We start from the raw sequence: 13754 nt of genomic DNA, 5'->3' as shown, positions 1-13754 counted from the left end.
GCTCATTCGTACAAATGTAAATTTAAGAGACAGGACATATTTCTATTGAGCCACCATCACTATTTCGGTAAATAGAAATAATTGACATTAGTTCCCATTAACAGAGATAGCATGTACCCAACATCCCAAAGATCTGGTTGTTGCCCCCTGGGGTCCATATTACACGTGATGTATCCTGGGTGGCTTGTGAAGTTGAATGACTCTAATTCTGGGTTTGTACTTATGCCTATAGCATACAACCCCTAATTAGATACTCTATGAACACCTGTAAGTGATATCCACTCCATTCCTCAGCAAAATGAATGCATGTGAAATGCATTCCCTGATATACCTCACCTTGTTTTGTAACAGTCAACCAACCTCAAAGGAATTATGGCAAAACTTTAATAATTTACCAACATAATCGGGAAGAAAAGAAACTAATACAAATGACAAATGATCCCCATGTTGGCAAGTACATCAAAAAGTGGTAGATGTAGGTATTGTCAATCAGAAGTCAGCATGAGGCCTCTAGATGACTTGAGCAAGTGAGGCACAGTTAGTGTTATGTGAGATCTGTGCCCTCCCCGGTTGCCTGGTAAGTGTGTATATATTTGGAAATGCTACAACATATCAATTTTTTGGTATGATGAATGTGGGTAACTCACCTATCTCTCTAGCCCAGTCTACCCTGAAGCTTAGATCCACCGTATGCCTTTTCGTGGCGGCAACGTGTTGCAACCTCATTTCAAACACAAAACATTCACACATACCACTGCAATTTAATATTAGGAAGGGACACCCTAAACACACCCTTCCTAACACCGAATCGCAAGCCCAATATGCAAATTTGGTAATTGGTTACTAAATAGCAAACAGGGCTTCAAAAATACAAAATAGTTTTCTGCGTATCGGGCCATTTGCAACTGCAAAAAAGCTTTGTATATCTGTCCCTTGCTTCCCTAAACTACCAAAAAACGATAATGAGCGATGTGACTAATGCTTTTGTTTTTAGATTCTGCAACATGAATGGTTGAAGCATTAAACGGTTCTAGCTTTTGCTTAAAGAGATTTCTTACACTTTCGATACCAGAATAGTAAGGTGGCTGTGGTGTCTGATGCGAACATTTGTCATTAAATAAGCAAAAGGGCAGTTTGTTGGTGGCATTTTATTTATTGTTGTTCCACTTTAGGTATTAGGGTAAATTGATTGTTATAACTGATTTATGAAAACTCAAGAATAACCACCATATTTGTTGTGGTTTTAAGTCCTTGTATAAGATTGAGGCTGTGTCCTTCATTACGAGCACCCCAGTAACTGGTAAATGTTGCGACCCTGCAAGTCAGAATTTATCTGCTGCAAACAAAACAGTCAATTACAACTTTTTCAAGAACATTTGCTTACTGTACCAAAATTCTCATGTTCTGGTAAAGGCTAGGCATTTTCCCTGATAAATATCAACAGATTTCATTTCCTAATGTTTATCACAAAATCTATAATTGCAACAGGAATTGCAGCACATATCACAATTATCCAAGTTTTTCATAATGAGTGCCTATGTGATAAAGAAGATTAAAACTTACTTTCAAAAGTTAACATAGTTTTCAAAAAGTTTACATTTGGATACTTGTTGGCTTACTCATTGTCCAATGTCTGCATTGCACTAAAAGTTTAAGAAGAGAGAGAGCTGCTGAAGATTGACTTTATTTTTTATATTGTATGTGTACATATTTTTTCAATCTTAGACTTGACAGCTTTAGGGAGGTCTTCTCCAAAAAATGTTCCTGCTTACTTCCACTTTTTGCTGTATTCTTTTTGTTGACCTTAGAACTCTGAGTACTTTACCACTGCTAACCAGTGCTAAAGTGCATGTGACTTTTCCCTGAACATCGTTTCATTGACTTATCCACAATTGGTATATTTTATTTATCCGCACGTCTCTAGAAGAGTACACTACAAATCTGTAAATTAAATTAAATGCTATCAAAACATGTCTCAGGCCTGCAACTGCAGAGCCTGTGAGTGCAGTTTGCACTGCCATGTCGACTTGGCATTAAAACCCCCTTGCCAAGCCTTAAAATCCCCTTTTATTACATATAGGTTATCTCTAAGGTATGCCTAAGTAGTGATATGTGTGTAAAAAGGTAGAGCATGTACTTTTAAGTTTTACATGTCCTACTAGGAAAAACACCTACATGCATTTTGCACTGCTATGAGGACTCTCCCTATCATAGGTCAACAGTGGGAATTCCTTATTACACCTTTAAGCTGTAATTCCTGATTAAGAAGGAGTAGCTCTGTCACATTTAATATAATCGGAAAAGTAATGATAAACCGCATTAGCTGGTAACATTGGATTTAATATAACTATTTTAGATATGCCCCTTTTAGAAAGAACGTGAAAGACAGTCTAGAATTGTCTGTGTCTCTACTTACTGTCCTTAATCAAACTGGCTCAAAAAGACTATCCATTAAAATTGGCATTTATTAAAAGAACTAGACCCGCAATTCAACGACAAACCCCTTTTTGCATTTAAAAAGGATAAGAGCATTGCCAATCAGATAGTACGAGCGATGGTACCAAAAGCACCCAACCCCACATTGAGAGAATATGTTGGTTTACCACCTATAAAAGGCCACCACAAATGTGGTACATGCGTCAACTGCCCTTCAACGATGGAAGGATCATTATTTCAACATGATGGAATTTTTTGGAAACACGACAGTTTCACTAACTGTAAAACCCGCAATGTGGTGTACGGGATTGTGTGCCCCTGCTGCAAATTATATATCAGAAAAACAAACCAAGAGATAAGACAAAGGATCTCACAACACAAATCAAGAGTAAAAAAGAAGGTACTCACAGCGCCATTAGTACAACATTGGTTAGAAAATGGACACAATGACACCGATCTGAAATGGACGGTCACTTCTAAAATTGACCCTGATAAAAGAGGTGGCGACCAGGAAGTAAAACTAAGAAAGAGGGAAGCTATGCTTATACTCAAATTCAACACTGCAACTAGTGGACTGAATGAAATGTCAGAACTCTACAACCTATAGGCAATATTGAAAAGAATTTTTACTTCACCAATACAAATTTTTTTTACTTCACCAATAGAAATGAGGGGCCTCAGTTTTCCTAAACTCGTATGTGACATAGAAGGCCTTCCATTACAGCCTTCACCAAGATGCTACATCAAACAAATCTATGAGTATGTTTTCACCAATTACGGTTTTCGTTATAATTAGCGTCTAAATAGCGGTTAAGGACTGCATCCTGCCAGTAGTGAAAAGACAAGTCTATGAACACCAGCGCAATTTAGTAAAAATCATTTTGTCGTAGATGCATTGGAACTACATGTTCCACAAAAACTACATCTCCCAGCATCCCATGGGACATCGATTGCTTTGCTAATAAGCGCCGAACCCATGACGTGTCAGCACGGCGCCAGAATCTATTGCCAAACAAGGTTCACGGGAACAAGACTACCGACGGTAAGAGCTCATAGGGAATTCGGACCCGTTTTGAAATGTTAAGATTGAAACGATTGCAAACGCTAGACCACTCGACTTTGCATTTCGAAAACTTCAAAACTTTAGATCCCATAAGCTCGAAGACGGCAACATAGCCGCCGGTAAACAATTAAGAAAATAAGAAATAGAAAACGCCTTAGTTTAAGCGGCCACGTTTCTTGTTCGACTATTATTGTCAAACTGTTATAAACCATGGCGATTTTTATTACGAGTCCACAGAAAAACATAACCCATCGCTGAGAATTCTCTTTGCTTTGTTTTCTCAACAGAAAAATTCGAAATGTATGCATCTATACTCATTTACTGAGGCCGATTCATAGACGCCATTGTTAAAGAGGATTGCACGAACAGACCTCAGTAAGTAGATTTGAAAATTGCGGATAGAGGCTTCTTTCCTTCCTTGGAGTAGCAACTCATAGATTGATCTTTTTCCGTTTCACAGTTTTCTCCAAAGAAACCTAGAACAAACCCCTACAGGTACTACATGAGTGAATGTTGCGCTGAATGTTAAATTGAGAGTCTCTTTTGTGTGTTGAGATCTGACTGAGTTCTTTGTGTCAATTTTATGTTTTTCAGATTGTATCTGTTTTTGGTCCTGAGGAGATTCCCACGGATTCATGGGATTCGAAACGCGTCGACCCATTTACATTGAAATATCTGTACATGTTTCACTTGTATTTGATGACTGTGTGTCATCTGATTTATTGAATTGCAACTAAATGATCGCATGTTGTGCATTTGATTCATTGAATTTGTGTTCAATCATACTCTTTGAGAATCAAGTTCTCTAGGCTTATCCTAGTTGTACATATTCAATAGCATTCTTATCATCAAACCCCCCCTTTTTTCACATACCTGTAAATTTTTTCACATACCTTTTCACTTCCCCACTACTTGTATCTGTTATGTATTGTCCAGAATATTTGTGGGATGAATGAAAGTGTTGCGAGGTTGATGAGCAAAGTTTGAAATATATGTGATTTGTCTCCCCCCGTGTTGCCTACACAACCCCTTACCACACCAAATTGTACATATCTACACTTCCAAACATTTAGATATCCCCCTCTTTTAATAAGATTCTAGAGCGAAAAATTTAATTTAGTTTGTCTTTTGTTGATACATATAAACAAAGAAAAAAGCTTAAAAAAACTTTTGTAAGTAGAAATAAGATACCTACATAAAAAATATTTTTTGAAATATATTGGACTGAAAGAGTGGTCATTCCAAGTTGAGAATTATCAACTCAGCTTATTGAGTCTATGGTTAACTTGTTTGAGCAGTACTGGCAATTGTTTTGTTTCATATACCTTTTAGAAAGATGGCATTTCTCAACTCTTAAAGACTAGTGTGGCTGCAGCCTGTCTGCAATAAATGTCTGGTGTAAGTGACAGCTGTATTTTGTGTATTCCCTCTAGATAGCCACACACAAATGAAGGTTAGATGTGACTGAGTGGCCATCTGAATCCTGATGGGACATGTTGATCAGGATAGGAGGGAGCAGATGACAGACCTGAATTGACAGTGTCCTGTCCCAATATAAAGGGTGTATTACCCCCTGTAGTGAGTCTGGAGCCAGGGCTGGGAAGTGAGGACCTCTGTACACTTCAACGCTCCTCTTTGAGATCACCTCCACTTCAAAGACACAACTGGGTTAAGTACTGGGTCCTGACCCCACCAAATCAGACACTACTGGATATGTGAAAAAACTCTGCCAGGAGGTAGAACTTCTGTGTTGTTTCAAAAACTGTCACTCTGCTGGAATTCTGCTCTGGATGAACTGCTTTTCTGCTGTGCTGTGCTGCCCTGCTGCCCTGCTACCCTCTGTCCTGCTGAGGAAGAACTGAACTCTTTGACTTGAACCCAGAGGGATCTCCAAGGTCATGCTGGCTTGGCTCCTGTTTCAAGTCTCAGGGATATCAAAGTCTTAAACCATGCTCCTATGCCTGGTCCATTGGATGTGTATTCAGGTTCTTTCTCGAGTGGAACTTATGCATCCTCTACTGTGTGAGCAGAATCAACACATTGCTACTGTTGCTGGAGCAGAACCAGCTCCTCGCACTTGGAACCAGTGCATCACCATTAGATCCGTTGCATCAGAATCACGGCATCACCGCTGCTGCAGTAAGAAACATTTGTTGCATCCCCTCAATTGCTTGGAGAAACCTGACACATCAGCTTAGGAACCAATACATCTTGGTCCAAGCGTTTCATCTTTGGAACATGTGCATTGCCATTGTTGCGTGAAGAAAATTGAAACATCACCTCCTCTGCAAGATCGACACCGCCATATTGCTCGGCTACACCCCGCATCTCGCTGTTGCAACCAGAATTATGGAACTTTTGTTCAGGTGGCCTTGTGTTGCTCCGGTATCTGGCCCCCACTCCATCACAGTCAGCCTGACCTCTTTACTTTACCCTGTCCAGCACAATCAGATAACCCCACAGGCACTCATTTTTATTACTTCTAAATGCTATTTTTCACTTTTAAATCAATCTTTAAAAATATATATCTTGGCTTTTACTTATCAGGGTTTTGTCATTTTGGTTTTGGTTTATTTTTAAAATTGTTGTCTATTTTTCTAAACTGGTTTAGAGTCTTTTGTGGTATTTTCACTGTCTTATTTATTTATTTATTTAGGCGATTTGTTAAGCGCTCAATTACCCGTGGGTGTCTCGGCGCTGAGAGAGAGAACTGGTCCATGAGGAGTTATTGCGTGAACAGCCAGGATTTTATCTGCTTGCGGAAAGAGAGAAGAGATGTGGAGGCTTTGATGTAATGTGGAAGACTGTTCCATAGTTTAGAAGTGGTAACTATGAAGGATCTGTCTCCCCAGGAGACTTTCTTAGTCCTGGGAACCTGCATGAGTCCAGCGGTTGAGGATCTTAGGGATCTGGCAGGTTTGTAAGGACAGAAGGAATCTTTCAAATACGCTGGACCTTGACCATGAATTGCTTTATAGGCAATACAGAGGGCCTTGAACTTAGTTCTCTTCTTTACAGGCAGCCAGTGAAGCTCTCGGAGTGTCCCAGAAATGGAGGCATACTTAGGACATCCCGTAATCAATCTGGCCGCCGCATTTTGCACCAGTTATAATTTCTTTAGAACACCTTCTTGAGCATTGACTAGCAGACCATTACAATAGTCAATGCGGGCCATGATGAGTGCGCTGATCAACGTTTTTGTCATATTCATGGGAAGATAAGGTAGGAGTTTTTTTATCATTCTCAAGGTATAGAATGAGGAGGATACTACCGCGTTGACGTGGTGCATGAAGGTGAGTTTGGTGTCCAGTATAACTCCGAGATTTCTTGCCTTGGTCACAGGGGAAGGGGGGGGTCCCAGGGCATCAGGCCACCATGTGGGAGACCAAGCAGGGGAGAGATTGCCAAACAGCATCACCTCCGTTTTATCGGAGTTTAATTTCAGGCAGTTTCTTGCCATCCAATTACTTATTGCCAGCATTCCCAGATTAAAGTTGGCGGCCACTTCATCTCCGTTTTTGTTTATGGCTAGGACAATCTGGGTGTCGTCGGCGTAGGATGTAACTGCCAGGTGATGGATTTTTATGGTCCTCGCTAAGTCTGACACATAGATGTTGAATAATGTGGGACTTAGCGAGGACCCCTGGGGAACACCACAAGGAAGAGTGAAGGGAGGTGAGTTGAAGTTGCCGAAGGCAACGGATTGAACTCGATCGGTGAGGAATGAGGCAATGAGTTCTTTCGCTGCACCCGTGATGCCTGCCGTTTCGACACGGTCGATCAAAGTGGAGTGATCGACCGTGTCGAAGGCCGCAGACAGGTCGAGCAGAATGAGCACTGCTGATCCTCCACTATCCAGAGACTTCCTGATTTCCTCTGTGGCTTTAATAAGCGCAGTTTCCGTCCCGTGTCCCTTCCGGAAGCCAAATTGTGTTTCGTCCAGGCAGTTGTTTTGATCTATAAAATCTGAAATTTGTGTATTCATTATTTTTTCCACAATTTTGGCAGGGAGTGGGAGGCAGGCGATAGGACGATAATTGACAACTATCGTCGGATCAAGTGAGCTTTTTTTGATAAGAGGTTTGACAATGGCTTTTTTCCAGATGGAAGGAAAAGTAGTGGACAGGAACATTGTATTAAAAATATCGGTGAGTTTAGGGCTTATAATTTTGGGGAAGTTTTTGAGAATGGCGGGGGGACATGGGTCTTCCGGAGATCCGGAATTCGTGGTGCGTAAGAGATGAGACACCAATTCAGAGGAGATCTGAGAAAATTCCTGGAAGGAACTGGAAGGGTTTGTTCGAGGGGGGTTGGTAGAGTTCATGTCCGACGGAGTTTGGTCATTAGAGGCGGAGTGAGGGTGTCCAGTACCATTGGCATGCGCTTTAAATTGGGAGAAGATGTCCGTGACTTTTTTTTGGAAATGGTTTGCCAGAGAGTTACATAATTCTTGGGTATATGTAATAGGGGTGGATGCTGTTTGTCCAGAGAGACGCGTCACTACCTGGAAGAGTTGTTTGGTTGAGTCTTGAGCAAGATTAATTTGACTGCTATAGTACTTACTTTTCTCCTTGATGATTAGTTGTTTGTAGTCAAGCAGCATGATTTTATAGAGGGCTTTTTGCTCTGGGTCGTAGTCACGTCTCCATTTGCGTTCTTGGCGCCTACAGTGTTGTCTTTCCAGTCTAAGAGTATCATTGAACCAGGGTGAGGACTTGATGTTTCTGTTGGAGGATTGTTTCTTAAGTGGGACTGTTTGATCGACAGTGTTTCGGATCCAAGTGGTATAGTTATTGGCAGCTAGTTCAGGGTCCGCCTCAGTGGGTGGTAGGGAGGTCAATAGTGAGGATTGGGAAGCAGGAATGTCGATGCTTTTCCAGGCTCTGAATTTATTTAAGGGTGGGGAAGTGTGGAGTCGGGGGGGAGTAGGTTGTAGTGTAAAATCAAAAAGAATAGCAGAATGGTCCGTCCAGGTAAAGGGAAGGAGATCCTTTATTACTAGGGATTTCTCGCTAGAGAATAGACCGTCGAGGAGATGGCCCGCAGTATGCGAGGAGCCAGTGACCAATTGTGGGAGTCCTATAGTATTTAGTTCAGATAACAGAGCAGTGGTATCAGGATTGTTCAATAGCTCAAGATGGAAGTTAAAATCACCTAAAAAGGTGTACTGACTTTCACCTGCCAGTGGTTCAAGAAGCATGGGTAAACTAGCGAGGAAAGGACTGCGAGGTCCAGGAGGGCGGTAGATAAGTGTACCTTTGAAAGGGGGCGCATTTGGGATAGAGATAGAGAAAGACAAAGTTTCACAGCAAGAGGTGGGGATAGTTTCTGTTCGTACTGTTAGGTTTCCACGGTATATGATGGCTAGTCCACCTCCTTTTTTAGGAGGAGGTCTGTCCAGTCTAACATTAGAGTATCCTTCAGGGGTAGCAGTAGCGAAATCTGGTCCGCAGGAGAGATCGCCCCATGTTTCGGTAATGAAGAGGAGGTCGATGTTGTGGCTCTCAATGAAATTGGAGATTTCATATTTGTGCTTAGGGAGGGAGCGCACATTTATCAGAGCGGCTATGCATGATTTAGGTAGTGCCTTTTTGTTTGTGATCGTTGTTGGTGAGGGGCGGTAGTTATTAGTGATAAAGGAGCATTTTGGGCAGATGTAAGGAAGGTGGCATGGTTGTTTTGCTAGATTAATGCGCTGGCATTGATGCGCGGTGGAGTTTAGCGAATGAAGGTAGTCGGAGTTGTACATAATGGTAGTTGCAGGGTTGGTAATGGTGGAACGAGTAGGGGGGGTGGCCCTGGGCCCGGTCCAGGCGCGGACGGGCGCAGATGGGCTTGCCTTAGGTGCGCCTCCGGCGCGCAAACGGCGCTCCCGCTGCGCTCTTACTGTTTGCAATGTTGCACAAATACTTTACAAATTATCTCTTAAGTTAAGCTTCACTGCTCTGTTCTAAGCTACTAGAGGGTGAGCACATGTTAATTTAAGGAGTGTATCTGATTTACCCTACCAATTGATTGTGGTTCCTATTTGAACATAGAGCATGCCTCTGCCAAAGAGACCAAAGAAACCCAATTTCTAACAATCATTAATAAACTATTACTACTAAATGCATACCTATGGTTAGTATTGAAAGCAGGCTCTTGCTGGGGAATTATATAACCTCCTCGAACATGAAGATTAATGTGGTCCCAGGGAGCTGGCAATATTTTCCATTCTCCTCTCACACCAAGGTTTTTGCCCTGCAATGTAAAAAAAGCATCATTTAAGATTTGCAGAAGTACTTTTCTAAAAGTATGGTATCTAACGACTACTATTCTTGAATATGAAGCAAGCAGCATGTTTTCCAAAATTTTAATGCATAGAATACCTGGCCTATCAATCTTCCTTCAAAATGTCACTCTTCCAAGGGGTAGCAGAATGCAAGATTTGCTGTTAGATTTGCAATCCATAAAATACTTTTTCCAAGAAAGCAGGTCCCAACGTGCTAACCACAGTCCTAATTTACTTACTTATACGCCTCTGAGTTTGTTAGCCTCTGCTGTGAATAAGTCTCCCTATTATAAGCTCTATATTAAAATATATTTGAACTGTAAACTCCAGTGTCCATCTTTTAAAATAACGCTCACTTCCTTTCAATCGTAGTAATAAGTTCTGGGCAGGTTACCTATATTAATTTTCACAAGTCTGTGCACCTGTGTGCAAGCAGAGGCAGATAGCCTATTACCTATCTCAGTTTGGCAACTGTGCATAAGTAGCACACTATTATACAATATCATATTTACATCTGCTAACCGTCACTTGATTGGTTCACCATTATCGCTTCCTTTCACTGTACTTTAGTTTCAATTATTCTTGATAATTCTTCTTACCCTCTCCACAGTATATTTCATATTGTAATCTGAATTTCTGACTCACTAAAGACCATCAGCCACAAATGTAAACACCATTTCCAGGGTTGAAGATAGAATCTTTAGCTGTTAATGTTTTGGTATTCCACCAGGAATTCTAGAAGAAATGCCCTCTTTCTTTTTGCCTGCAGTGTAAATCTATAGTGTAGTAACTTCTGCCCACATGGACTTCATGCCTATATATCAGTCAACCACAAACAGTATCTTCCGATTAGGGCTTGAGTATTTATTGGTACTGTTACCCCATAATGCATTTTAGATGTTTTGGTGTCATTTTACCTATTACATTGTACTCTATGTTTAGAAACTAACTCTTTAGATTCAGGGGTTCAGCAAAGGTTTAATTATTGCACGTTTGTTTATTGCCAAGAATTCGGATTTATTAATTGGGAAGGACTTACATCCTCCCAAACTAGTATCCTATTTTTTTCTTACAGTAGGTTTATTGCAAATAGCAAACTTATTTGACAAAATATGTGGAGTCCATAACTCTCACAGGTGATTGAGAGATGTGAGCAGATAAGAGTCTTTGCTGTAGAGACACTGAAGGGTGCAGTGGCATGATCAACCCACAATGCACCGGCGGTTGTTTTGTAAGAAAAAAACTCAAAGGGGACACACATAACGATTTCTTCATGTTTTATTTGGGTATGAAAACTTGGTTTCAAGGTATGGTATTATCTGAAATCGGAAAGAAAGCAGAAAAGACTAATTGAGATCATCTCAGAAGATAAGGGGAGCATTGGAGTGAAACAGCTGTTGTTTTGGAAGGAACTTTGGATAATGGAAATATAAATTTTTATTGACCTTCTAATTTAACTGTGCATGGCTAGCAAGATATATATTTTGTAACTTAAAATGATAGAGGATTACATGTGTGAAGGAAGTGTTACATTCTATGCTAGAGAGAATGTGGAGAAGAACAAAATGGTTCTCTCCAGGGTTCAAGAGACAACATTATTACATTTTTCCACTTATGGCTCATTTGGCAATAATGAAATAACAGTGTGTGTTAAATATGCTGGTGGCGATAGATGGATTACCCAGAGTAGGTGCATGTTTAGAAATTAGAAAATTATGAGCAAATTAGAAAATTAAGGTGGTTATTTCTGGTCAATATACCTGAGGCATGGGAGAAGGTATGTTCGTGTATTACTGGACCTGTTAGCTGGAGTTTGGAGTAAAGCATTCTGTTCTACTTTTTTTTTTTTTTACTACATTCAAGGGGCAGTATTGCAGAATTATAGAATTATTCCCTGTATTCAATTAGAACATTTTTCCCTCATTTTGACAATGTTTAAAACAAACTTACTACTATTAGCAAACATAGCATCAACTTTTGTTCCCCCACAGCTCCCAAAAAATGACAACCTTTTAAAGGACATTTTGATATTTATTTTACACAGAGCTTGGACGTGTGGATTGAAAGCAGTTTTTGGCCAAATGGTCTTACATCTTCTGGAAAATGTGTGCATCACTGGACGGTTCATTAAAATGTTACATGTTTTCAGAGCATTAGAGGTGAAAAAAGGTGTGATCGCATAAATCATTTGATTCCCCTGCATCTAATTTTAAAAAAATATCTCAGTTGGTACGATTCCTTTGATGAAACTGGTAATGTAGCTCTTCCACGAGCCTAGAAAGAAAGAGTCCCTAAAATGCAACTCACAGATTCATGTTTTTTAGTTTGTTCCCCTGCTCGGCATTATCTCAATCTACACTTGTGAGTCAGTATTTACATCAAGAGGAATTTTGGCATAAAGATGGCTTGTTACTAGCACTTGTTTTTCGGTGGTGCTATTAGTAAAAAAAGCACCTTCGGCAGGCCAAACAAGTCATACTTTGTTACGTTTTGGTCCACTGCTAGTCTCTGTGTTTAGAATTTATAGGTTTTGTTAAGCATGGGTTAACATAGGTAGAAAATAAGAGCCATCCAATTGTCCTAATTTATATGTAAGGAAATAGTAAAAAAATAGCTGACAAACACATGTAAAAGATCCATCCACAATCTGGATCATTATTTTATCAGAAGGAAAGTAGAATACAAGAATTGATGGGAGCAAAATAAATGATTAGGCTATTTTGCAGCCTGGTCCATATACAAGGTATTGCTCCGGGTAACTATACTTATATATCAGTGCAGTGAATGAGATACTATTGCTCGCTAATCAGATATTTAAAGAAAATGGGAATACTGCATTAGCATCTAAACAGAATTTTGTGGAATGTGTGCCCTAATGTGATTTACCTGATTCAGGCATCACTGCAACAAACAATAACAAGTATTGGCCAAGCAATTGGTCTCACTTTTTAAAAGCAATGTGGACTTATTACTTTTCTAATGCTTTTTGAAAATGCATTGGTGAAAAGAAAAAAAAGGATCAATGATGTGTATCCACGCAAGTCTACATATGCATGATGATGCTGCTGTAGGCAAGCATGATTACATTTCCATGCAAGTGTGCTCCTGGCATAGCACAGTCACAATTGTATTTGTTTTTTAATTTATCATCTGAAGATAGGTGACAACTGTCTTGGATTAGTAAATCAAAATACAAAACATGCAAAAGTACCCTTTAAGAAAGATGTGACCCAACAGCAAGCTGCAGCTGCCAGGTGCTAAATAAAGCAATTCCATGGAAATAACAAAGATATCCAGTGAAATGTGAGGGGGGTGCAAAATATAAAGGAGAAACAGAAAGAAAACACAAAGAACATATTGAAAAAACGAGTTGCCTGAAAGCAAGCAGTACACAAGTCATCCAATCAGAAAATAATAAAAAAAGAAATATTTTAGAAGTGGGATTAACAAGAAAAAGGCAAAAATACATTTAATAGGATGCCAAAACATACGATGAACAAGCAAGTCACATAACTGGCTGCAAGGGGCTGAGACAAAGCCCATGTTAGCTATATATTTGTATATATTAGTGATGTAAAGTTGTCTGTATGTTAGACCTAAAAACAAAATCGCTTACCGTGTAATAATCATACCAATGTGTAGCAGGAATATAGGCATGGACCTCTGACACTTTCTGAAATTAAAAATTAAATAATAATATTACATATACTTTCCAAACTATTGCTGGTAATATTTACTGTAATTTAGAACAAGTGAAAAGTAGCATACTTCTTCTAGCACTGGACTTATAAGCAATGCTGGTCCCCACAAGAATTGTCTGTATACATCCCAAGTGTTCTTGTCACTTACAAACCTAAATGAAAAAACAAATTCTTCATATTACTTTCAAATCTTCAGAGTATGAAATGAATTACAATGATCTTACAAATGTAGTTGTGGGTAAAGTAATGTATACTCATTGTAGTGTCATGTCTTTCAGCAATT

The 13754-nt window shown here is 39.7% G+C and overlaps 1 protein-coding gene across 1 annotated transcript in view; it reads right to left on the bottom strand.

Moving 5' to 3' along the window:
- Nucleotides 1-13754, bottom strand: part of LOC147683948 (maltase-glucoamylase-like) — a 588456-nt gene that overhangs the window by 242700 nt on the left and 332002 nt on the right. Inside the window, exons 42-44 of the mRNA XM_086944339.1 lie at nt 13539-13623; nt 13387-13443; nt 9615-9739 (exon numbers count right to left, since the gene is read on the bottom strand). Coding sequence (XP_086800465.1) covers nt 9615-9739; nt 13387-13443; nt 13539-13623 — 267 coding nt within the window. The remainder of the gene's footprint in view (nt 1-9614; nt 9740-13386; nt 13444-13538; nt 13624-13754) is intronic.

Source organism: Lissotriton vulgaris, chromosome 11, assembly GCF_964263255.1.
Source record: "Lissotriton vulgaris chromosome 11, aLisVul1.2, whole genome shotgun sequence".
Taxonomy (NCBI): domain Eukaryota; kingdom Metazoa; phylum Chordata; class Amphibia; order Caudata; family Salamandridae; genus Lissotriton; species Lissotriton vulgaris.
Note: the sequence above shows the minus strand (reverse complement) of the source record. Positions and strands in the feature narration are given on the sequence as shown.